General features: G+C 28.4%; 2 protein-coding genes and 1 pseudogene across 3 annotated transcripts; 1 reads left to right on the forward strand and 2 right to left on the reverse strand.

Moving 5' to 3' along the window:
- The first annotated feature begins 58 nt into the window (after positions 1–58).
- On the forward strand, positions 59–5,612 carry LOC100743107 (annotated as a pseudogene).
- LOC100740053 (cytochrome c iso-1/iso-2-like) lies at positions 516–2,354 on the reverse strand. Its single transcript, XM_003490099.3, has 2 exons — positions 2,095–2,354; positions 516–1,357 (listed from the first exon to the last, which is right to left on the reverse strand). Exons 1-2 carry the CDS (start codon positions 2,219–2,221, stop codon positions 1,173–1,175), a joined length of 312 nt encoding a protein of 103 aa, XP_003490147.1. The 5' UTR covers positions 2,222–2,354; the 3' UTR covers positions 516–1,172.
- Positions 5,613–6,674: 1,062 nt separating the features above from the next.
- Positions 6,675–16,050, reverse strand: LOC100740177. 2 transcript variants are annotated; one of them, XM_024368175.2, is made up of 10 exons: positions 15,776–16,050; positions 14,618–14,810; positions 13,856–13,982; positions 10,486–10,700; positions 10,312–10,402; positions 9,212–9,480; positions 8,577–8,836; positions 7,834–8,126; positions 7,371–7,565; positions 6,675–6,960 (listed from the first exon to the last, which is right to left on the reverse strand). In XM_024368175.2, the coding sequence occupies exons 2-10, from the start codon at positions 14,795–14,797 to the stop codon at positions 6,782–6,784; spliced, it is 1,809 nt and encodes a 602-aa protein (XP_024223943.1). In that variant the 5' UTR covers positions 14,798–14,810; positions 15,776–16,050; the 3' UTR covers positions 6,675–6,781. The 2 variants fall into 2 exon arrangements, with proteins under 2 accessions (XP_024223943.1, XP_003490148.1); XM_003490100.4 differs by having other exon boundaries at positions 14,591–14,810; positions 15,776–16,043.
- Between the last annotated feature and the right edge of the window lie 2,047 nt (positions 16,051–18,097).

Raw genomic sequence — 18,097 nt, forward strand, 5'->3', positions numbered from 1 at the left:
ATAGCATATTACTTACTTACACGTAATGTAATAGTTAAAAATGACTATACCTTTCACGATTAGCATTTTTTAATTTTTCACCTTTTAAAATATAACAAACTATAGCTCAATTTGTTGAAATTAATCTTTGTTTCGCACATCTGTATTCACGTCTTATTTAAGCATTAAAAGTAAACAAACGAAATAAAAAGAAATAAACATGTTGCAGAAGGATGGCGCAAATGTAAATGAAAAGTATAAAAATCTTCCAAAAATGCATTATGTTAGAGATGATTTAGACGATATCGATGAAAATGGTATTGGTGAAAAGAAAAGATTTGCTCTCCTGGATCTTTTATTGGAGCTTTCAAGAAATGGTGCGAAACTGACCGATCAAGAAATTCGAAAAGAAATAGATACTATAATGTTTGAGGTAATAGAAGTAATCATACATTCCTTCCAAAAGTTCTTAAAATAAAGTATATATATTTAAATAAACTACGGTTTAACGAAAGTTTCATATGTAAAGCAGTTCAATTAATAATTATTTATTTATAATATATATAGAAAACCTTGTCGCTTAATTTTATGATAAACTAAGCTAAGTGAATTCGAAACATGCTTTCGATTGTATGTTACTCTCAATTGTCTGGAAAATCATATGAATAATTAATCTTTCATTCTTCGTATGTAATATGTCATAAGAAAATGTTTAAACTAAATTTATTCTATAAATTTTATGCAAAAGAAACATTTTAAACTGAAAATGACACTATTTTACAGTGTTTAGTACAAAGTTATAGCTTTTTGTTTTAAAAATAAAAGCTTATAAATTTTTAGATGTTACATAATCTCCTTTTATCAAAAAATTTCTTTCGAATAAAACAGAAAATAAATATAAAAATGCTTTTTTCGTATAATGAAAGGACGTTACATACATTTTAGGGTCATGACACTACCGCTGCAGGTTCTAGCTTCGTTCTTTGCGTGCTTGGAATTCATCAAGACATCCAGGTGAGTAGAGTAATAGTGCATTAAAATATGGGCAACAAATCTAACGAGTCATTTTTCTCTAATTTTGTTAATTTATTATTTATTTTATTTGTTTATTTTCATCGAACTAACGCTAAGAATACCTTATTTTGGTCACTGTACAAAATATTTCACATAAGTAGATGCAATTTTTCGAATTTTCATTTCAACGTTGCTAAGAAAGCGATTATATCTCTACGATCTTCCGCTTTTTTAATACCATTGAACATCATTTTCGTGCCAGGGATAAATTGCTTCGGAAATTGTAAATATTCGTTTAAAGTGTTCTCGTCCCATACAACACCTTTTTTTCTCATCGCATCGGTAGATTTAAATCCAGGTACAGCTAAATTTATAATTTTTTATAAATGATTTTACATGAACTTTTAACAAATATGATACTTATAAAGCGATAAATTAAATAAAAGGAGGTTTTTTGCTCTCTTAGGTATTTTTTTACATTTAGTTAAACAAACATTTTATTATTCACGTCATATGTATTATTAAATGTACCTATCGCCTCTATGAATGTGTGTGTCGATATAATTTGGGTATACGAAGATAACGAAAAACCAAATAGGAAAGAATATTTTCATAATGAGAAAGATGGAAGATACTCCTATTTTCTTAATTAATTGGAAACTAAGAGAAACATATATGTGTAGCATAGTAACATTTGTATATTTATAATCCACATATGGTTATATTGGGTTAAATGTATATTTTAGAAATAAAAGTTAATAAAAATGGGATAGTGTATTGTGCGAATGGAATTTGAATAAACGATATTTATAAGTAAAATTATCATATGAAATTAAATATTACGTCGGTATATTTGGAATATAGATTGAAGACATAGTTTTTTATATTGTACTTATATATAATGTTAAATACGAAACGAAAATAGTATTTAGTTACCATTCATATATAATATATGATTGTTTTGTATATGTCCCTACATAAATCATATGTATATTTACTCGTATCCTATATGTACGTAATATACATGTAACATACGCAAAACATATTTTTCCGTATTTCAGTGTAAAAATTAATTAATATACAAAGATAATATACACATACTGCCACATGTTTTGCCAAATATTCCAAAAAGGTTAGGACCTATTTTATGTCGCTCGTCTTTATTACACGTATGACACATGCCACACATTCTGAGAAATAAAGTTTTCCCATGTACTGGATCTCCCATTCTCGCACAAAAATTTCCTCTCGGTGAAAAAGGTTACATCGATTGTCTGTGTAATAATTGAAGGTTAATGTTTTACCATTCCTCTAAGTCCTAAGTTGATGTTGATCGATTACAATATAACTTGAAGTTTTCAAGTAAGGGATATCTTGATGAATTTAGTTTTTTATGGACATGAATCTATTTGTCTTTCTCAGATCATCTATAGTTTTATTTTAAACCTACCATTAGTCTATCGTACAGATCGTAAAAAAAATTGCAGTTGAGTTAATCAGTCCATGAAACTAATCGATAATTACAGATACTGGTAATTAACTTGACGTTGATTAAAAACATTAATTATCAATTACAATTTAATTAAAACTTTATTTGTTGCTAAAGAACTAAATTACTAATTTAATTTTTTATTTCATTGATGATTACTTAATAAACTATTCCAGTTGTAATTAAAAATTGCTAAACGTATTAAATATTATTCAATCGTGTAAAACATATATTATTAATTGTTAATATATATTTTCGCTTATTTTAATAAGAATGTATTGCTTTCTACAAGTTCTTCTTTTTTTTCTTCTAACAATCATCGTTACTAATTTCAAATAATTTCTTTTATATGAAAATAGGTTATAAGAACAAACTATTAATCTTTCATTTATTATATTTCATTTAATTATCTATCTTGTGAAGCTTAATACTTTCTGTATTTTTATTATCTGTAAAATACAATAATTATTACAGGAACGAGTATTCGAAGAACTAAACGAGATTTTCGGGGAATCAAATAGGCCTTGCACTTTCCAAGATACTCTAGAAATGAAATATCTCGAAAGAATAATTTACGAAACATTAAGACTTTTTCCACCAGTTCCCGCCATTGCAAGACATCTCAACAACGACGTCAAAATAGGTCAGTTTTGTATTTTATCTAACAAACGAATATTATTTGTTATTTATTTTTCCATAATACATAATACATACAACTAGAAGTTAAAATCTTGCTGCCACATTTCCAGAATTAATGAACATTAAATAATAATTATTTTACTATACTCTTCATTATTGCAAAATAGATATTATTATAAACTGGCATATTTCTATTATCACTTAAAATAATTTTTCGAAATGTCCCCATTGGTTTCAAATCAGATTAAAAATATTAAAGCGTACAGATTAATTATATCTACTTGCAATTTTAATTTATATAAATGATATTAATGTAAATAATATAATCGACTACATTTTTAATATGAAAGACACCACTTGGATATTGGTTGCTGATAGTTTGCTGAAATTTGTACAGAAATTAGTTTTTTGGAAAATATTACGCCTTCTTCTATCAAAAATCATTCATAATTAAATCCGTTACAAATGAACAGGTTTTGTCCCACGAATAGTTCTGGTGATGAATTTTATCATTGCCTGAAAATGTATAATATTTATTCAGTTTATTCGAATGTCTTTATAAAAATTAATTCTATCAAAATCCTCAGTATCAATGATTGCTAGTTAAAATATCGTTTAAAGTTCGACTCTGTATTATCGACAGTTTATTGATTAAAACCGTATTAAATAGAATACATTTGATGTATCTTACGATTCTTTTACAGTGACGGAATTATTTATTACCAAAAGGTTGTACGATTTTGATTATAGAGTTCACCGATTGAAAAAATTCTATCCAAACCCTGATGTGTTTGATCCTGATAACTTTGTGCCGGAAGAAATGCAGAACAGACACTATTACTCGTTCATTCCTTTTAGCGCAGGACCAAGGTATTTCTTTTCTTCATTTTCGCACCAATTCATTAATCTTATCGTTATGTTTATCATTATTCTTATCCTTATATTTTACATAATGTGAATTAAGTAATTAAAGTATGTATACAAAGTCGCCTTTGCCCATACAATGTCAGCATTACGTACCATTGCCTGACAAAGTCCGACGAAATAGTTGAATAGTGAACATGGGAGGTTTATAGTGGATACATTGTAGATAATGATAAATTCATGCGGTCACCGTCGTGCTAAGTTATTCGTGTTTCATTCGTTTCAGTTATACCGTTCCTTTTATAACGAAGTATCGGTATTGGATTATGCATATAAATATTTCTTCTAAAATTTATACCAAGTAATGTTATTTAATAATAAACATCAGTCCCTAGAAGTGGATAAAATAGGAACAACCTGTCTCTCACTGACCGCACATTTTTATATACGTATCGAAACTCGCATGACTCTAATCTGATCTATTTCTGCGCTTAATGACAATATTATTTGCCGGTGATTTTCTAAATTTTCATCTAGTATTGCCAACCTTAAAAGCTGCAAAAGTTTCATAAAATTCAAAACAACGATGTTTTCCGAAAACATATAATGATAAACACAACAGGAATAATAAAAAAATAATAAAAGTAAAAGATGTACAGATACTAACTTCCATTAATAAATTTACTTTGACGGAAAGCGATAACGTATTTATGTTAACAATTTACCGACCGATAGTCTATTAATCGGCTTTTTTCGTCGCCGACGTTCACCAACCGATAGCCTATTAATCGGCTTTTTGTCACTGACAATCTTTCTCATTATTTGAGCAATAATTTGTTATTTAGTACTAAGGTACCTTACTCAGTTGCGTCAGTTGCGTTGCTTTGTACGCTCCCACAGTTTTATATCAATTTGAAAAATTTACCATTCGCGATGAACGAAAAGAATGGTATTGGAGAGTCTAAACCGAAACAAAGCCGGCGCCAGTGAGAATCTGCGCCTGAGATGCCGGTCGGACGTGCGTATGCTTTGAATCGCTAGCGGTCGGTAAAGTGTTAATTAAAGAAAACGTTTCATATGTCAGAAGTAGACTGTGAATATTTATGCATTTATGGAAAATTTAAAGCTATGAAAATGTACAGAATGCATGTAATACACAAAGGTATATAAAATACTCAAAATATGACACTTGTTATGATACTTAATGAGTAAAACAAACCTCTGCGAGGATTCATTGCCGCTTTTTATAAATGTGATTGTGTCTTATGTTATTATATTGCGTTTTTTTTAGGTGATGCGTGAGAAGGAAGTACGCGATATTGAAGTTAAAGGTTTTATTGTCGACGATCCTGCGGAACTACAAGATCCTGCCGGATCTCACAGAAAAGGACTTCCGGCTGAAGGTTGACATTATTCTCAAAAGAGTAGGCGGCTTCTGAATAAAAATCGAGCCACGAAACAAAAGCGATCAGGAGGTTCTCGTTTAAATGAAGTTCTCATAGATGATTCGTACTACATTATTAACGTTAATAGTAATAACATGTTCAAAATATCTGCACATATTTTTGTGAGTAATGTAAAATTGATTATGATATAAGTAAACATTATATTAGATATATATAGATATGTATAGGTATATTATAAGAAAAACATTCAAGGCTCCTTATATGTGTGAATAAATTATGTTTATATACAATGATTGCATATAAATGGCACAAGTGTTAAAATTATATCTAGGTTTAGTAATAAAACTTTGCATAACATTTTTTGTTTTTTGAACTCTTGAAAAGACGTAGAATACTTAAAAAGGACCTATCTATAGCATGTTGCATAGAAATACAATTCCGAGATAATAAAATATTAAAGTAATAAAAATTCATTTCGAGGAACTATCAGTTCACGGTTATTTTAATCTTAGACTGGCAATCATCATCTACTGACCATGTTGTCAAATTACTGTTGTCCCTGTAGACGTAAACAATATTATACAAAATTGTATAAAAATATGTGTAATATTAAATGAAGAAGTAACTATCATTAAATATCACATTCCAAATTCATCTTTCGTTTTTCATAGTGACTATCGCTATATATATATACTTACATATATGCTATATAAGATATATTATTGTATATATATATCATATATTATCCTCCAATTTTTCTTATTATTTTTCATGAATCACATTTAATCGAATTTAACAAATTATGAATTAATTTATAATTAAAAAAGTTAAAAACAAATCGTTTTTAAAAGTCATACACAAAGATTATTATACAATGTTCTCTTCATTTATTTCTTATTTTTACATTTAATAATAATTGCCACGATATGTGCAACAACTTGAATATAAAATATTCGTTTCAGTGTCATTCGCGACAGACTTAGAATTGGATACAAGATTTGTCTATATACACCCGATATAATATTATGGCTTATACTTAACAAATTTAAATTAATTGAAATTTGTGGTTTTCCCGATTGTTCGTAAAGCATTTTACGATAGAATATGTAAAAAGTTTAACTGATATGTATGATCTGAAAAATATAAATGACTACATATCGTTGTAAAGATCTGTACATTGTATCTCACACTGCAATAATTAGCGCTATGGGTAGTAACCCCCAATTCACAACAATTTCCATTTTACGAACAAATACATTTTGTAAAAAAATATTTTTAATTGCCGTAAAAAAATATCTAAATTTATTTTTGTACAAAAGAGTTTCTACTATCAAATAGTAAAGACGTGTATTACACACAAGGTCTTTCTCCCTCTCTCTCTCCTTTTGCATCAATCTGTAGAAAAGGAACCGGAAGTTTGGGCAGCAATTTTATCCATCCGTTCCTTCCTCCTCTTTGGTAAATCTACAGAAAGGAACTGTACTGCCCATGGAATAACGAACAGGACGTTCATTAATATAAGGGCAAGCTGGCAGACTACGAAACTGTTGGTCCAGTCTTTCAGGAATCCTGAAAGAGATCATTTATATTTTAAAATTCGCTTTCATCTCCTTATAGTAAATACATATGCTTTTTACATTTCGTTCGTCATTAACATTTGAGTAAAACATTGATTTTGAGTAAAAGTGATTAATAGTGATAAAACATTTGTATTTACAATATTTTTATTTTTACGGTCGAATCGTATTTTTCTATTACTAGACAATTTTTTAAGTTTGAGGGAAATAGAAAAGAAACGTTATCGCGTGTTTCAATTTTACGTTAAAGATCTGTTTAAAACATTAAAAGTCTTCCTCTCGACTGAAGCGGAAACGAAACTGAGACGTAAGAACGTCGGAAATCACATCAAAGTAGTGTAACTAAAATTACCATTAATTTTTAAGATATTGTTTTCAGCAGATTATGGTAATTTTACTTACCAACAATTGGACCAAATAATATAGAGATCACTCCGTTAATAGCGCCAGCAATTCCGTATGCTGAAGCAAATTTATCAATACTGATATCTTCTATAATGGCCAATGGCTGAGGAACCAATAACCATGATCTAACCATTCCTATAACTGTTATCATCACAAATGTACCGATCAAGGTATCATTGTACAGCAAGTATCCTGAAAAATAAATTCAGACTTTTAGAAGTATACATGTTTTTATGCAACGCGATAGTAGCTTGAACCGAAACAAAAAATTGTTTATAATTTTGAGAATATGTAGTAAATTTCCAATCTATGTTTACTAAGATTTAGCAAATATGATTTACTTTCAAAATTTCGAAACACTTTCTTGCGGCAACTTTATAATTTGTGCTTTTGTGATTTACAATATTGTGAAACGTAATTATTGTATTATATTAAAATTTAATGCATATAATTTACTGACCAACTTTTGCGAACGCCATGCAGATCATAGCGACGAAGAACATGTACTTCGCTTTGACTTTTACCAACAAGATGAAAATTGTGAGTAAAATCTTGGATACCAATTCCGCGGTTGCGGAGATAGTAATCGCTTGGGCTGCTTGGCTCTTCGTGTAACCATTGTTAGTTATCATCAGTGGCAAAAGATAAGTAAACGTGAAATCGCTCGACATAACGAAACTAGTGCCCAGACAAATGTTTAGGAAACCACAATTTTTTAAAAGTGAGATTTCCAAAAGTTCACCCAATATTTCTCTACAATGTTAAAAATTTTCTTATTGATCTTCGATATTTTTGAAATAAATTAGATATTATAAGAAATTTAATAAAATACGAAAAGTCATATTCAGTAATTGAGTTATTATAAAGAAATTAGAAAGGAATAGAGAGCTGAGAATGATAATGGTGTAAGTCAGTTCATTGCTCGTTTCTATAAAGTAATATTCTGTATATGTTACTGCAAAAAATTCATGATATTTTCTTAAATCATGGGATCATTGCGACTGAGAACATAGTTACTTAATTATAAAACTTAATTCTAAACGAAATGTATAGTAGTTTCGAAAATTGAAATGTATGAATAAATTCAAATTTCTAAAAACTTAACTTACACCATTATGATTTTCAATTTAACAAATGCAAGAGATGTTGCAGAGTGTTTAAAGGTTAATAATAAAGAAAATTATGTAAGAATAATTCACGTACTCTAATTGACCTTTACCGATATCCTTTTCTTCCTGCATAGAAACTTGAATTCCTTTCTCTGTTCGTTTTTCTTTAGTTTTCTCAGGATGATGTTGCCTAGTATCTCCTAAACTGCCAATACTTGTCACCAAATTCACTAAACTTGATGATGACAAGGTCGATAGTCGTCGTGTTAGCAACTCGCGCATTGATCCAGATCTTATTCGGTTGCATATTCTGCCCTCTAACTCCGATATCGAAGCTACCCTTTTTGCGGGTGACTGTATTTAACAGAACATGTAAATTTAATAAATAAAGTACGAAATTGAGACCTTTATTAAAGATAATTGTTCTAATGTACTTAAATAGTTGAAAAACTTGTAATAGAAATGACTCGTTTCCATATCTGCATTTTTCCAGGACAACAAAAGAATACTTTGCGAACTTTAATTTTCGTTCAATACATTTCAATTTTTTAAACATAATATTCACGATATTACACAGGGTGTCCCAGCAGAATACAATCGTTTAAATATCTGCCTTCTCCATAGTTGTATGAAAAAACTTTTCAAGACAACTGCTTTCTCTCATATGTCTTTCTTAATACGTATTTCTTCCTTCAAAGTAACAATATCAGAACAACGTATAAAATTTACTTTCAATGTTTCAATTAAAAGCGGAACCTGTTTTCCGCTTTCGCCCTTGAGACTCGTTAAGCTGCTCCATCTGGTTTTTGCAGGAGTTCGTATAACTTCGCTGTAACGACGATTTGAGAATACTATACCGCGCAACTTCCGTTCTTCTCTCTCGCGCATCTTTTCCACGCGAACTTCTTCCGGTTTCTTCGCATGCCATTCGACAGGGTGCATCATTGTCATACCGACGATGCAGTTCAAACTCATGGCACCCGTCATCAATGCTGTTCCTATAACACAGTAAAAGTTAGCGATCAAATACTGAAAATCTCAATATGTCGAAACTTTCTGTTATAGCTGCGATCAAGAATTCTCAAAACCCAAATAATGCTTGATGTAGCGGCATATGAAAATCTACTGGTCAATTAAGTGGCGAATTTTCTATTTGCAAATGTTGTAGATTTATAAACTGGTCGAATGGTTGAAGAATTGTAGACTGAGGAGAGGAAAGTGTGGCTGAAGTTACAATGTGTCATTCGATTACATTGTAAGTGCGACAAATCGTTTTTGTTGTTGAAATGTGAAACATTCTGAATCTTGATATGTACCAGCTTCGGGGATACATATGGCTCATTGATCAATTCGTTTATACAGATTAAAGCAATTTAAAATTCATTATGCTCATTTTCAGACTCCAAGGACGAATTAATAGAGTACCATAGTATTAGTTAACTATTATATTATTTAGAAAATAAAGTATTTAAATATCGATAGCAAATAAATTCTGACATTTTCGAATGAATGTTTCTTGAAAATGAAACCTCCAATGCAATTGTGTTGTTCTTGATTTTTGTCTTATTTTGAATGGCAGAATCTCCCTCAATTAATTTATACCACGATTAAACCTAAAAACCAAAAATGTTTAATGAGCGAAATAAGACAGATTTAGACAGCCGTGTTTGTTGCAGTGAGCGCAACATTTTTAATAGTGATGCTTCATATTTTGCATGATTGTTATGATCGAGCAAATGGAGCTTGACTATATAAACTATATAATTATATAGTTTAATATTAATATTTATTAATATTATAAACATATGTTATCATAGAAAGAAATTTACCTCGAAACCCATACATCCTCATCATTTTTTCAATACATATAGGATAGGCGATTCCTCCTAAGCCGACGATAACTTGGGCCGCGCTCATTACCTAAATAGCAAGAATTTCTCTAAAAAACTAAGAATATAAGTATGTTAACAATTATATCGGCCAGCGGCCCTGCATTTACGTACTGGTGCCCTTTTCTTTACGAAGTAAGCATTGAAGTTCGTGTTGCAAATGGTAACAATGAGACCAAGACCCATTCCTTGGAGAAAATTTAAGAAGGCCATTTCGTAGACATTTGTAACGAAAGCCAAACAGACATTTGGTAACGAGAAGAGCACCGCACCAAATACCCCCACTGGCCTCATAGAATATCTCTTTATTAGCGAGTTGGTCATTAAACCTGAAATTTAAGTTACAATTATTATATTTTATCTTCTAACTGTTGAAATCCGTGATATAGTCCTTACATAATTGTGAGATACTTTTGTTTAAAATAATTTTATATTTTTCAATCAAATTTGAAGTAGGTGTTGCAATAAGGAAATAGCTCTATTTTCTAGTAATTTCAATAAATCAGCAAGAACCAACCAGGAATCAAGTACTTTCTCAAACATATGAATATTAATAGTTAAATAATATTCATATTAATAACGTTTTGCAACTCTGTATATAAAACTTCTAAATATTGAAAACTATACCCCTTTTCCTCTGCAATAAATACAATTCAAATATTAGGAGTCTCTTTATTGCTGCAAATCCTTTATCTCCCAGAGTCTAAGTGTCGTAGTTTACTTAATTTTTCACTTTCAAGTGATCGCAGCACATTCACCAATTAAAAAGTATGTACACTAATAACAAATATAACAATCACACCACCGTAAGCACTATACCTATATTCATAAATCTTTAAATCACTTTTATGTGATTTACAGATTTACAGATAAGCATCGTAGCGTATAATAAAGAACGTTCAAATAAAATGTAAATTACATTAAAGTTGTCAACCGGTTTAATTATTCTACAGATAATCAAATGGTTAAGTGGATGCAATAATTAGAATCTGCTGATTCATCTCTCAAGTATTGAAATCCCAGTTCTGCATATAGTCTATAGCTTCGACACGAATTCTTTATCAACATTGTTCTTTGATAACAATGAATGAAATAAAAATTTGTTTTAAATGTAGAAGTTATCAATACGAGAAATTAGATCCATAGTGCAATCAAAACAGTTCATAGCATTCTGAGCTCTGGTTGAGGAATCAATTCCACTTCAGACTAGAATCATTGTAAGAGCTATATTAGAAAACAAAATACGTTTTCCTGAACTCCTTTACACTTTTTAGCTTTATCGTATTTTTCGGTTCCTTTCTTATTATTCAATGCAAATATTATTTAGTATAATTCAAAATACGGAGAGTTTGAAGGAACATTTTATTTTAAACTTTAACATTTTAATAAGTCTTTCATAGGAAGGCAAAGGACTACTAAATTAATAAAATTGATATAATATATTCAAACTTCAATTTTCTATTTTGTGCAAACATTAAATAATTAATTACTTGTCTATTGTTTTGACTGCTTAACTTATTACTTGGAAGTACCCAAAATTATTGTGTTATGTATGTAAATAAATTATATTAATAAATTATATGACATATCCAATGCAAATATTAGCAATAGAAAAAAAATGTAGTATACTTATTATTAAATTATATTGTTATTTTGCCATAAAATCGTTAACTATAATTGTTTCGCAATTTCGCTCTTATCTAATAGCTGTAAAGCTATAAAAGATTTACATAACAATTCGTGAGCCGCCGTCATACGCTTATCGGTAATGTTTTCAGTATTTAATAGTATTTAGTAGGAAACACACGATAGTCTTTGTGATAATCTAATTGCACTTATAATTATATTAAGTAACTCTAAACACTACATAACATCTTAGTACTGAAATACACAGAAAGATATATAATTTGTAATGTAATACAGATTTATTTTCTAATATAAACAATCAGGTTTTATTAAACAAATTTCGTTTTAAAACAATTTGATAATATATAGTGAATAATGAAACTATTGAAAATTATATATCCTAATTTAATTTTGATGAGAATATTATTTTTATTCACAAGGGCGATGACACCATCGATTATGAATAAATCAATGTTAAATATAATTTATATATTCGAAGGAAGAAAGAATAGTAACCATACAAAGTACAACTTATAACATCATGGGAATAAATATTGTATGAAGTGTACCTATTTTATGTTTCTTTAATTAATTATTCGATCAACTATTATCGTTATATAAACTATTATTATCATGAGATGGTATTATCAATTCAATTACCAACAACGAGAATTACACGTGAGTCTAAAAATATATTGTATCAACACGTTAGGATTTCCAAGCATAAAGTCTAAAATTATTCAATGACGTTTATCACTTTTATGTTCTTTTGTAACAAAGCATATCAAAAAGTAAATATATCTAACTATAAAATGTAATTGTAAAGTAGATATGATTAGCTTCGCAATAGTTATTTTCCATTAGTATTTCCAATTTCGTCTGTTTTAATATTTCAAAATCAATTATTGAAAGATACATTGTTTAATATATTTCTTTTCCTGTTAAATTTCAAATCCTTATTTTTATGTTTTTATTTTAATATCTTACAGTAACTGAAAAACTTTTAATTATACTTTAATCATAATTTAATTATCTCTTTATGTTCCTTTATTTTATTGAAGTATTATATTAAAAAATAATTTTTTTTATAGAAAATTTGTCTCTGTAATCATGAATGTTATGGATATCTATTATTGATATTATGGATAAATAAAAAAGAAATATGACATTGAATGCGTGTATTAAAGCTGTAAATTAAGGCAAGGCACATTATTTGTACGGACAGACACGATTTTCACTTCCTGGTGTCTAGACATATTCATTCCACGTAGATAAACGTAAAATACATGTGATCAAATTGGACGAGTAATAATGTTACATCTTTTACTGTTTGAAAAGAATTCATGCATACATGTACATGTATACAAAGCGAATCATAAATATATGTCCTGTTCATGTCCATATTTCAGGGAGTGAATCTACACAAAAAAGATAAGTAAGAAGGGTTTTGAGAACATATGTCCTACATATTTTAGTTTTCAAGTTATGGATAATTAAAGAAAATGTTCGAAGTGTCTGCTTCGTACCTAGGCATACAGTATTACACGACATTGAGTATTCTTTTTGAGTATTCACGGAGTCTCAAATCCATTTTTCATCTGTTCTGTTAAGTTGCTGTTAAGAAATATTTTTACTGTAAAAGGAAAGGAGGCAAAATTTTAAAGATTTTTTGTAATCACCCATAACTCGAAAACTAAAGATACGTGGGATATATAGTCATGCTTTTTACTTATTTTAATGCATAGATTCACCGCTTGAAGTATGGAGACATGGATATATTCATGACTCGCTCTGTATATTGCATCTACCGATTCCATTGCAATGATAGAAAGAATAAAAAGTGGGACAGGCTGCTTACCAGCAATTGAAAATGTAATCATAAAAACAGAATTGAAAAGTGTCATTGTTGTGCCAGCTTGACCAGTTGCTTCAAGAAAGTCTCCAAATATTATTGCAAATGATGTAGTTGGTCCAAATGTTGTAATCTAAAAAAGAAAAAATTAATTGCATATTATAAAAGTAATCATAGAAAAAAAGATGACTCTTATACAATATTCTATCATTTGATAATTTTCAAATGTTATAAGAAATACTTATATCACGATAAAATTTCTGACGAATGAAATAATTATTGTTCTGCATTATTTTTACTATACTATCTTAATATATGAATTACAATTACATCTTTAATGCCTTACTGTCCCAAAGTACTAAACGCCATTTTATTCGTAAGTTAAAATTCACACACTTAATGACATTGCAAAAATAAAATTTAAAGAATTGTTAATAACTGAAGAACGATATAATCGGCTATTAATAAAAAGATACTTTTTAAATATATCTACCATTCTTTTGACTAATAAAAAATATATGTACACATTAAGTATAAAATGCGAAATATTTGCAAAAGTAATGACTTTACTGAATGGCATATTGATATATTTTATTTTTATACATACGAAATGATACCGATATTGTCTCTTAATTGTTATAAGAAATGTGAATGAATAAATGAAATTAAACGATGAAAAAAGAACCAAAGGAGAAAAATTGCAAAATTTATATTTAATACTAATTGAACATAAATACTAACAAATACTACTATCATAGCAAAAGCTACCATCCATCCCCAGCCACCATCTGGAGCCAAGTCTTCTAATGTAATTTCATCATCGTCATCGTCATCTTCTCCTCCCTTGTAGGGTAACAAAGCGTTACTTTGAAGTTTCTTTTCATTCTCGGTAAAGACGGTCGTAGTTGGATCCATTGTGGTTGTTCCATTACTCGTAACTACCGTCATATTCTTATCAAATCTATATATAATAGAAAATATTTGTTAATTAACTGCTTTGATTATTCACTATCATATTAAGAGTTGTGTTTAATATCTCTCAATCTTTCTCTAACACAAACCAACAAATTTCTTTAAAACTTAAAAAGAATTTTTTTAGAATTTTACATTTTAATCCTCATCAGTTTTATATGCAAACACAATTTTAATTAACAAGTAAATAACTAAGTTGAAAACAATAAGTTAAAAATTACTGTTTTAGTATCAGTATTAAGTATTTTTAATGATTATAAATGGAATCTAACAATATAAGGCGTCCCTGGAAAAGATATTCTTTTTAAATGAAACGAGGGAAAAACTATCTTATACACATATGCATAACGGCATAATTAAATGAATATTATAATATATTTTCGGTATAGTTACTATCTTCGTTGTTACAGAACTGAAATCATCATAAAAGCGATCTAAATGTCTGTTGGGATACATCTAACACTTTTACTTATCATTGAATTTTACGATCTCTCTTAATATTTTCGAATGCGTTTGTTTAACCTCTCCACAATTCTATTTAATAATTCGTTAAACACTATTTATTTAATCGGATTTACATTTTTGATATTACTTTGATAAGACAGCTTTTATTTTATTTTCCATTTTTCCATCTTTCTCAAGGACGACCTGTATATGCCTACATATATTTAAGCATGATACTGCAATAGTACTATATTCATAAATTCTGTATCACTCAAAACTTTCTAAAATTTGCACATACATATAAATTAAAAAATAAGAGGAAAGACAAAATTTCTTGAATCTACTAATACCTAAAACTTGTTTACAAAAACAGTATCCATATTTTGTGCACTAATAACAATCGCAGGAGATATTTTTGAATGAATGAAAGATAATTATTTTATATATTGATACAATCGAGTGGAAAAGTATGGTATAAGACAAAGTTGAATACATAAACAAGGATCTTACCAGCTGAAAGTCTTCAATTTCTTCCAATTGATAGATAGAGGAACTGTGGTTATAATTAATAAATTTTATACAGTATATGACAGTCGGCTGGATGGTTTTTGACTGAACGAAACAGGGTACAAACGATTTCGAAGACTTTCTTATCTATGTACACAATGTCACCGTACTAAATACCTATCCTTAATAAGAATGAAATATTGCTACCGCAGCATCTGGAATTAGGAAATCATTTGAGGAAAAAATCAGATTGTAAATGAAATTTTGCAATACTACGTGCAAAACTGATTAAATCGCGAGATAATAATAAGGAAATAATAACAATACAGTAATATGTTTTCATACACATATACGGTGCTCTGTTTTTGTATTCCGCTTCTCTTATGCTTTTACTTTAGCTTATAATAAATAATTATTTCATAGTACAAGGCATAATATAAAGAAGTATTTAGGATACAAATATGTATTTACAATGATATAGCAAAAAAGGAGAAAATATAATGTCTCTATTAAATATATCTGTGATTTGACAATATGTATTTTAATTCTTTTAAAAGATATGTAATCATAAAAATGAAAATAACCGATGATATATATTTTTTTTAGTAATCTTTTGTACATTTTAATAACATGCAACATGTGTACATTATAAACTGTAATTTTAATTAATGATTCTAATAAATTAATTTATAATTGTGGTAGAAGATACATAAAATTTTATAATTATCATGTATTATTTATGATCAAATTATTTAAACAAGAATTCTATTAAAATCAAAAATATAACACATTCTCTGAAATATAAAAGTGAAATACAGATAACAAAACATCTAAATTCGAAGCATACTACGCGTTTCAACTTCATATCTGTACCTAAATGTGTAGAAACATTTTGAAAATTTCGTTAAAGGTTTGAAATGCTAAATTGTAGATAGTAGTAAATTTTGTTCGCTCGGAATTTTTTAAAAATTACTTATTTTATTCATACATACACACTACTTTTAGACATAATTTCATTATGTACCTGCATGTTTCGACTATTTACACGTTTATTTGATCACCGGTTTTTCTGATATTCACAGTTTATCCCTGTTAAAAATATTTCATCTTTCACATCGTTAGAAATATTTCAAAAATTTTACTTTACATTTGAACGATTTTACTCCATAAATAACAACCATTATTTTTTCATGATACTTTCCCTAATAAGTTTAAAAACTTTATTTCACTAAACGAAATCATTAACCAAAAATTCATTTCCATGTAATTTAAAATGTAATACAATACGTTAAACTTTAAACGATATTTCTTTTTGATCCTAACATATGCACTACAGTTTCCACTGTATAGATATGGTTGCAGGAGATAAGGCGTACGCAGACTGTAAGCTCTATGCATTGGAAGATTTGTAAAATACCAAAGAAAATCGATGATACATCACTACAATATTTACGTATTATAAGTGTTCCACCATATATCATGTGTCTTATCGCCCACATATGATACGAATATCCCCTCCAGGATAGATATAGTATATCTATCTATTTTAGAGATTTATATTCCGAAAGGAAACAATTTTGTAAGTTTATGGAAATATTATAACTAGACTACAGATATTTATATAGATCCATATTTATATAAATAGATATTTATATAGATCCAACCATAACTAAAGAAACGGAATCCAAATAATTTGTTCCGCCTAGCAAATGTAATTTTTCATTTTATTTATATCTTTGTTTAAATTTTGTTATGTTTAAAAAAATGAAGAAAAAAGAATGAACACATAGCAATAAAAGCTATTGAATGATTTAAAAGACAAAAAGCAAAAATAGCTGCATGGACTTAAACAATCCTATATGCAGGCAATGTTATTAAAAATTAGGTGATAGACGGAGTTATATTTCTTGCACATTGTGTATCTATGTATTACTGCATCTTCAAATTTTCTATAAATACATAAGCATATACAATCTTTTTATAGTAATCAATTGCTGCATTATCGTTTGTTTATTTTCTTATCTTACTTCCTTAAAGTTTCGTATTTTTAATCTTCAAATACTTCATAGAATTATATTTGATGTCAATAAGGATGATATAAGTAATTGAATAACGATGTATCATACTCTACTTTCTTATCGCAACATTTCAAAGCTGTTGTAGCAGTTGCAATACATTATGGATATTTAAATAGAAATGAAAGTCTAAAATATAAGTTAAATTAAAATATAAATTAAATTAAATATTATTAGAATGTTAACTCTGTACGCTAATACACAGTTATTGTTTATACGTGTCTATCTTTATTCTTTTATAATTTAGTGC

Source organism: Bombus impatiens, unplaced genomic scaffold (genome assembly GCF_000188095.3).
Source record: "Bombus impatiens unplaced genomic scaffold, BIMP_2.2 scf_0396, whole genome shotgun sequence".
NCBI lineage: Eukaryota > Metazoa > Arthropoda > Insecta > Hymenoptera > Apidae > Bombus > Bombus impatiens.

Coding starts and splice junctions, on each gene's coding strand:
- LOC100740053 (XM_003490099.3), bottom strand. CDS start 2,221: ATGGGAGATCCAGTACATGGGAAAACTTTATTTCTCAGAATGTGTGGC. Junction 1,358..2,094: donor ATTTGGCAAAACATGTGGCA/GTATGTGTATAT, acceptor TTATAAATTTAG/CTGTACCTGGATTTAAATCT.
- LOC100740177 (XM_003490100.4), bottom strand. CDS start 14,797: ATGACGGTAGTTACGAGTAATGGAACAACCACAATGGATCCAACTACG. Junction 13,983..14,590: donor TTGCTATGATAGTAGTATTT/GTTAGTATTTAT, acceptor TTTCTTTTTTAG/ATTACAACATTTGGACCAAC. Junction 8,127..8,576: donor ATCGGTAAAGGTCAATTAGA/GTACGTGAATTA, acceptor TTAACATTGTAG/AGAAATATTGGGTGAACTTT.